Source organism: Chlorocebus sabaeus, chromosome 20, assembly GCF_047675955.1.
Source record: "Chlorocebus sabaeus isolate Y175 chromosome 20, mChlSab1.0.hap1, whole genome shotgun sequence".
NCBI classification, from domain to species: domain Eukaryota; kingdom Metazoa; phylum Chordata; class Mammalia; order Primates; family Cercopithecidae; genus Chlorocebus; species Chlorocebus sabaeus.
Genome location: NC_132923.1, coordinates 9905285 through 9914148, shown reverse-complemented (window position 1 = coordinate 9914148; position 8864 = coordinate 9905285). Strand labels below are relative to the sequence as shown.

The 8864-nt window shown below is 45.1% G+C and overlaps 1 protein-coding gene across 1 annotated transcript; it reads right to left on the bottom strand.

The window, feature by feature from the left end:
- Positions 1 to 7140: 7140 nt before the first annotated feature.
- LOC140709340 (protein S100-A7) lies at positions 7141 to 8662 on the bottom strand. Its single transcript, XM_073008094.1, has 2 exons — positions 8478 to 8662; positions 7141 to 7563 (listed from the first exon to the last, which is right to left on the bottom strand). The coding sequence occupies exons 1-2, from the start codon at positions 8616 to 8618 to the stop codon at positions 7399 to 7401; spliced, it is 306 nt and encodes a 101-aa protein (XP_072864195.1). The 5' UTR covers positions 8619 to 8662; the 3' UTR covers positions 7141 to 7398.
- Between the last annotated feature and the right edge of the window lie 202 nt (positions 8663 to 8864).

The window sequence follows — 8864 nt, the reverse complement described above, 5'->3', positions numbered from 1 at the left end:
TGCATTTCCAACTGAGGTACCAGGTTCATCTCACTGGGGCTTCTCAGACAGTGGGTGCAGGACAGTGGGTACAGGACAGTGGGTGCAGCCCACTGAGTGAGAGCCGAAGCAGGGCGAGGCATCGCCTCACCTGGGAAGTGCAAGAGTAAGGGAATTCTCTTTCCTAACCAAGAGAAACCATGACACGCAGCACCTGGAAAATCAGGTCACTCCCACCCTAATACTGTGCTTTTCCAAGAGTCTTCGCACATGGCACACTAGGAGATTATATTCCGTGCCTGGCTCAGAGGGTCCCACGCCCACGGGGTCTCCCTCATTACTAGCACAGCAGTCTGAGATCTCATTGCAAGGCAGCAGTGAGGCTCGGGGAGGGGTGCCTACCATTGCTGAGGTTTGAGTAGGTAAATAAATTGGCCGGGAAGCTTGAACTGAGTGGAGCCCAGTGCAGCTCAAGGAGGACTGCCTGCCTCTGTAGACTTCATCTCTGGGGACAGGGTATAGCCAAACAAAAAGCAGCAGAAACTTCTTCAGATTTAAATGTCCCTGTCTGACAGCTTTGAAGAGAGTAGTGGTTCTCCCAGCTTGGAGTTTGAGATCTGAGAATAGACAGACTGCCTCCTCTAGTGGGTCCCTAACCCTGGAGTAGCCTAACTGGGAGGCACTCCACAGTAGGGGCAGATGGACACATCACATGCCCGGGTACCCCTCTGAGACAAAGCATCTAGAGGAACAATCAGGCAGTAACATTTGCTGTTCAACAATATTCACTCTTCAGCCTCCGCTGCTGATACCCAGGCAAACAAGATCTGAAGTGGACCTCCAGCAAATTCCAACAGACCTGAAGCTGAGGGTCCTGACTGTTAGAAGGAAAATTAACAAACAGAAAGGACATCCACACCAAAACCCCATCTGTACGTCACCCTCATCAAAGACCAAAGATAGATAAAACCACAAAGATGGGGGAAAAACAGAGCAGAAAAGCTGAAAATTCTAAAAATCAGAGTGCCTCAGCCCCTCCAAAGGAACGCAGCTCCTCGCCAGCAACGGAACAAAGCTGGATGGAGAATGACTTTGACGAGTTGAGAGAAGAAGGCTTCAGACGATCAAACTTCTCCAAGCTAAAGGAGGAAGTTCGAACACATCACAAAGCAGCTAAAAACCTTGAAAAAAGATTAGACAAATGGCTAACTAGAATAACCATGTAGAGAAGTCCTTAAATGACCTGATAGAGCTGAAAACCATGGCACAAAAATACGTGACAAATGCACAACCTTCAACAACCGATTAGATCAACTGGAAGAAAGGGTATCAGTGATTGAAGATCAAATAAATGAAATGAAGCAAGAAGAGAAGTTTAGAGAAAAAAGAGTAAAAAAAAAAACAAACAAAGCCTTCAAGAAATATGGGACTATGTGGAAAGACCAAACATACATCTGACTGTTGTACATGAAAGTGACAGGGAGAATGGAACCAAGTTGGAAAACACTCTTCAGGATATTATGCAGGAGAATTTCCCCAACCTAGAAAGGCAGGACAACATTCTAATTCAGGAAATACAGAGAACGCCACAAAGATACTCCTCAAGAAGAGAAACTCCAAGACACATAACTGTCAGATTCACCGAAGTTGAAATGAAGGAAAAAGTGTTAAGGGCAATCAGAGAGAAAGGTCAGGTTACCCACAAAGGGAAGCCCATCAGACTAACAGTGGATCTCTCAGCAGAAACTCTACAAGCCAGAAGAGAGTGGGGGCCAATATTCAACATTCTTAAAGGAAAGAATTTTCAATCCAGAATTTCATATCCAGCCAAACTGCTTCATAAGCGAAGGAGAAATAAAATCCTTTACAGACAAGCAAATACTGAGAGAGTTTGTCACCACCAGGCCTACCCTACAAGAGACCCTGAAGGAAGCACTAAACATGGAAAGGAACAACTGGTACCAGCCACTGCAAAAATATGCCAAAATGTAAAGACCATTGATGCTAGGAAGAAACTGCATCAACTAATGAGCAAAATAACCAGCTAACATCATAAAGAAAGGATCAAATTCACACATAACAATATTAACCTTAAATGTAAATGGGCTAAATGCTCCAATTAAAAGACACAGACTGGCAAATTGGATAAAGAGTCAAGACCTATCAGTGTGCTGCATTCAGGAGATCCATCTCATGCGCAGAGACACACATAGGCTCAAAATAAAGGGATGGAGGAAGATCTACCAAGCAAATGGAAAACAAAAAAGGCAGGGGTTGCAATCCTACTCTCTGATAAAACAGACTTTAAACCAACAAAGATCAAATGAGACAAAGAAGGCTATTACATAATGGTAAAGGGATCAATTCAACAAGAAGAGCTAACTATCCTAAATATATGTGCTCCCAATACACGAGCGCCCAGATTCATAAAGCAAGTCCTTGGAGATGTACAAAGAGATTAAGACTCCCACACAATAATAATGGGAGACTTTAACACCCCACTGTCAACATTAGACAGATCAATGAGTCAGAAATCCTCAATAAAATAATGGCGAACCAAATCCAGCAGCACATCAAAAAGCTTATCCACCATGATCAAGAAGGCTTCATCCCTGGGATGCAAGGCTGGTTCAACATACACAAATCAATAAACACAATCCAGCATATAAACAGAATCAAAGACAAAACCACATGATTATCTCAATAGATGCAGAAAAGACCTTTGACAAAATTCAATAGCCCTTCATGCTAAAAACTCTCAATAAATTCGGTATAGATGGAATGTATCTCAAAATAATAAGAGCTATTTATGACAAACCCACAACCAATATCATACTGAATGGGCAAAAACTGGAAGCATTCCCTGTGAAAACAGGCACAAGACAGGGATGCCGTCTCTCACCACTCCTATTCAACATAGTGTTGGAAGTTCTGACCAGGCCAATCAGGCAGGAGAAAGAAATAAAGGGTATTCAATTAGGAAAAGAGGAAGTCAAATTGTCCCTGTTTGCAGATGACATGTCTATATTTAGAAGACCCCATCATCTCAGCCCAAAATCTCCTTAAGCTGATAAGCAACTTCAGCAAAGTCTCAGGATACAAAATCAATGCGCAAAAATCACAAGCATTCTTATACACCAATAACAGAAAAACAGAGAGCCAAATCATGAGTGAACTCCCATTCACAATTGCTTCAAATAGAATAAAATACCTAGGAATTCAACTTACAAGAGATGTGAAGGACCTCTTCAAGGAGAACTACAAACCACTGCTCAACAAAATAAAAGAGGACACAAACAAATGGAAGAACATTCCATGCTCATGGATAGGAAGAATCAATATCGTGAAAATAGCCATACTGCCCAAGGTAATTTACAGATTCAATGCCATCCCCATTAAGCTACCAATGACTTTCTTCACAGAATTTGAAAAAAACCACTTTAAAGTTCATATGGAACCAAAAAAGAACCTGCATTGCCAAGACAATCCTGAGCCAAAAGAACAAAGTTGGAGGTATCACGCTACCTGACTTCAAACTATACTACAAGGCGACAGTAACCAAAACAGCATGGTACTGGTACCAAAACAGAGATACAGACCAATGGAACAGAACAGAGCCCTCAGAAATAATACCACACATCTACAACCATCTGATCTTTGACAAACCTGACAAAAACAAGAAATGGGGAAAGGATTCCCTATTTAACAAATGGTGCTGGGAAAACTGGCTAGCCATATGTAGAAAGCTGAAACTGGATCCCTCCCTTACACCTTTTACAAAAATTAATTCAAGGTGGATTAGAGACTTAAATGTTAGACCTAAAACCATAAAAACCCAAGAAGAAAACCTAGGCAATACCATTCATGACAAAGACATGGGCAAGGACTTCACGTCTAAAACACCAAAAATAATGGCAACAAAAGCCAAAATTGACAAATGGGATCTAATTAAACCAAAGAGCTTCTGCACAGCAAAAGAAACTACCATCAGAGTGAACAGGCAACCTACAGAACGGGAGAATATTTTTGCAATCTACTCATCTGACAAAGGGCTAATATACAGAACCTACAAAGAACTCAATCAAATTTACAAGAAAAAAAACAAAAAACCCCATCAAAAAGTGGGCAAAGGATATGAACAGACACTTCTCAAAAGAAGACATTTATGCAGCCAACAGACACATGAAAAAATGCTCATCGTCACTGGCCATCAGAGACATGCAAATCAAAACCACAAATGAGATATCATCTCACACCAGTTAGAATGGCGATCTTTAAAAAGTCAGGAAACAACAGCTACTGGAGAGGATGTGGAGAAATAGAAACAGTTTTGCGCTGTTGGTGGGACTATAAACTAGTTCAACCATTGTGCAAGACAGTGTGGCGATGCCTCAAGGATCTAGAACTAGAAATACCATTTGACCCAGCCATCCCATTACTGGGTATACACCCAAAGGATTATGAATCATGCTGCTATGACGACACATGCACACGTATGTTTATTGTGGCACTATTCACAATAGTGAAGACTTGGAACCAACCCAAAAGTCCATCAGTGACAGACTGGATTAAGAAAATGTGGCACATATACACCATGGAATACTATGCAGCCATAAAAAAGGATGAGTTAATGTCCTTTGTAGGGACATGGATGCAGCTGGAAACCATCATTCTCAGCAAACTATCGAAAGAACAGAAAACCAAACACCGCATTTTCTCACTCATAAGTGGGAACTGAACAATGAGAACATTTGAACACAGGAAGGGGAACATCACACACCAGGGCCTGTCGTGGGGTTGGGGTAGGGGGAAGGGATAGCATTAGGAGATACACCGAATGTAAATGATTAATTAATGAGTGCAGCATACCAACTTGGCACATGTATACATATGTAACAAACCTGCACGCTGTGCACATGTACCCTAGAACTTAAAGTATAATAATAAATAAATAAATAAATAAATATAAAGGGAAGGCAGGCCCACATTAGGGATGGCCAGTTGCCTTCTGGACTTTAGAAATGGACTTGAAAGTCCAGCAACCGCACCCCAGGGAGACCCTCTCTTCTTTTCGGAGATCAAGGCATGAGTCAAGCTCTTCAGTCATTTGCATTATTCTTTTTGGCCTAGTTCCAGATTTTGGGTTCCACATTCTGGAGTCCTCTCCTAAGCTGCACAGGCTGCCTCCCAAACTGGAAGTTTTTAGATTTTGCACTGCTGTTTACATGAAGTGGTATTGACCAGAATTTGCACAAAAGTATTTTATAATAAAAAATAATATAGAGTACTTATTATGAGCTGGGATCCAGTACTGCTATGTGCTGGGTAACCAGGAGATCTGAGGTAACAGTGTTTTCCCCCCACGATTCCAAGTCTGGATGGAAAGACACGAGGGGAATCTGAGGTAATGTAGCCGCTATGGTAGGAGTAGGGTCAGAGTGAGGGAGGCGCATATGAGGCAGAGATCATTTCTTTGGGGTGAAGGGATGGTGGTTCACCCTCTAAATGTCTAAGAGACACTGACAAAAAGCTCAGTCTTGCAATGTAATGTGAATGAGACAGATGAAGTATTAAAAAACATTTCTGGCTGAGGCAGTAGTTTGAAAGATTGGTATTGAGGCATGAAATACTGAGATATACTGACGGGGGGTGTGTTGCACATACTTAGAATAACAGCAGCTGGGTGAACAGGAGGGATTCAGAGAGTGCTGGGCAGACAGGAAGTCAGGCACCCACCCTTGGGACCCTGGCATGACGGTTCTGAGCAGTGACCAGCAGTCCTGGTGGAGGAGAGAGGAGGAAAATGGGGAAGATGGTTCTAGACTGGAGATCTGCAGGGAAGGTGTGGCCCAAGGAAAGTGGACAACAGAGCTAAGAGAGGAAAGAGAGCAATTCTGGGGTGGATGATGGGGGGCAGGCTGTGTAGAGAAGGCAGCAGGGGGGCTGGGAAGAGAAAATGGAATCCCAGGGACTGCAGGTCTCTGTGAGTTCCAAGAACAGGTGGAATAAGAATGAGAAAGGGGGAGGAGAGAGAAGAAACCAAATGGTCAGACATTGGGATTTGGAGGTGAAAACTGCAGATCAGTCCTGAATGCTGGTGAGGTGCAGAGTATGTTCAGGAAGGAAGATTCCTGATGAGGAGAGGAGATGCTGGTCTGTGAACAGAGGTGTGAGTGTGGAGTGCAGCAGTCATTCACAAGAGCAAATAACACATCCTACACACCTCTACTGGTCAGATGGAAAGAGAATTTTTGAGATGGTTGCCTGATTCCTCCAACAAGAATGTTTGCCTGACTGACAGGTTAGCAGCAGACTGACCAGGGTGGTAAGAGAGAAGGAGGAATACTAAGAGCGGCTGCATGGAACATGGCCTGGAAGTAGCACTGGGTGAACATTAACCCTGTGTTGTGGCCTGTATGGAGAGACCCGCCAGCGCTCTGCTAGGACAGCACTGTGTCCTGCTTGTTTCTGCATCCTCAGCCCATAGCACAGTGCCTGGCCTGGAGTAGACTACCAATAACAAACTGTTCCATTACCCACCAGATAGAGGCGCTGCAATTTCTCATCACAATCAGCATGAGCTCTCTGTGTCAGTCCTTAGGGCATTTCCATGGTGCTGCCTTATTCTGGCCAGACTCCTTATTTGGACTCCTGGACTACTTTGAGCTCCTCAAAATCTGGAATATTCATTCATCACCAGAAATCCAGTCCTGGCATTTAGCAAACCATCATGGAGGACAGCTCAGCTTCAAGGTGAATCCCTCTCACTTCCGCAGGGTCACCCACATAGGCACATGCACACAAGCACACAGCACAGGGAGAGGACACAGCCCCTGAAGTCCAGACCACAGGACAAGGGAGCCCATCCTCAGGGAACTACTGAGCCTCCCATTCATAGCCACAAGGGCCCTGAGCCTGATCCCACCCAGGAATCCCTATGTGAGTGGTTTCTGTTTCCCCAAGCCCTGGAGAACAGCTGGGGCAGGAGCGGGAGGGCAGGAGCACACTGAGAGATGCCAGCTCCTTCTCAGTGCAGTATCTAAATACATCCGAATGACCTGGTCCATGCCTTGACAAGGAGGGGCATTGCTGTGACCTGGCAGAGGCCTTCTACCAGCTTCCACCTGTAACCTGCTGTGGTGGCTGCATTTAGGGAGTGGGGCAGAGGCCGACACCAGGACCTGTGTGAGAGGCAGCTCAGCTCTGCTGGAGGCCACAGGGAGAACATTGGTGGTGGGACATTACTCCTGGGTGACCCACTGGATGGGGGTGGCGGGGATTCTCCAACAAAGTTAGCCTGGAATTGGCAGTTTTGACAATGTAGGTCACCAACGAGAAGAAGGAAATAAGGCAAGTGTCTGGTGGGAGGAGACACTTTATTGTTCCTGGGGTCTCTGGAGGCTCCTGGGTGGGGCTGGATCACTGGTTTCCCCCGGAACAAGGCGCCCCTCCGTGGCTTTGCTTGTGGTAGTCTGTGGCTATGTCTCCCAGCAAGGACAGAAACTCAGAAAAATCAATCTTCTTATCCTCATTCTTGTCCTTTCTCTCAAAGACACTGGTCAGGTAATGTATGCCCTTTTTGTCCTGTGAAGAGAAAAACACACAAACAAGAAAAATTCAATCACAAACAAGTTTTGGGCTGGGAGGGGAGAGGAGGAGGCAGAGACAGAGACAAATGCCTAGATCTGCACAGGCATCGTGGCGGGGCTGGGAGTGCAGGGCGAGTGGGTGAAGTTGGGGTGAGGATGTGAATGTTATCCCTGGAGTTCACTAGGGAGACTTTTTGTCTCAAACGTCAGATGGGAGGCAGGTCCTGTCCCGAGACGCTCTGTTAAGTGACCTTGGGGAGAGCAGTCCCCTGCCCCAGCCTCACTCTCACCTGTCCCCAGCCTTTAGGGGCACTGGCTACGTTAGTTCTGCCCCAGGGCCCCCAAATTGGCCCTCATGCTTTGTTCTCTTCTTTCTCTGACCTCCTCTCCTTTCTTCTCTTTTTCCACCAAACCCATCTTCTGGGTTCCCTACTCTTGGTCATCTAGACCCTTTGGTACCTAGTAGCCCACAATTTTTTTCAGATTTGCTAATGAGTCTTGTTTATTGCAAAGAGGGCTATTGATTTCTACTAGCAATGGAACTTCCAGTGCTTTCCCATTGATCTCAAGGATGTTGATGTGGGGCCTTTGGGAAGCAGGACCTGAGCATGTGAGTTTCAGTCTCACAGAGAGGGGGTCAGTGAGCACTGGGAGGGGACTGTGCACCGCCCTCAAGCTGCACACTTTGCTGACCATCTCATAACCTCATTTATATCTGTATAACTCTTTCCCATTTTCATACTTTTTCGCCTATCATCCTTAGATTCCCATATGATCCAAGCAATAAATTTGCAAATGGGAAATGTTTTAATCAGAGGATGAGGGTGACCCGTCCAAAGACACATAGTAAAATATATCCTCAGCCATGCCAGCGTCCAACCAACATTGAGAAGCTAAATCCCGACTCACACAGGCACTGAGGAAGTTGGGGAAGTTCTCCTTCATCATCGTCAGCAGGCTTGGCTTGTCAATCTTGTCATCCCGTCTGGTGTATTTGTGAAACATGTCGATCATGCCTATTATGGACGTCTCAGCTTGAGTGTTGCTCATCTTGGCTTTCACAAAGGCTTCAGGAAATAAAGACAACCATTTTTTTCCCTCCATTTAAGTTAGGGTCTCATGTGAGGGTGTTGGAAGGAGGGCTGAGGGCAGAGGAAAAACAGCCCTAAGATGGAAAAGAAGGAACTCGATTTTTAAAAATGTGATGGGATAAGTTGCTCAAAGATGAGAGGGTAGGACCAAGTCTGAGACCTGGCCCACCCTGGCCAGGGCCAAGAGGAGATGCAGGTGGATGGC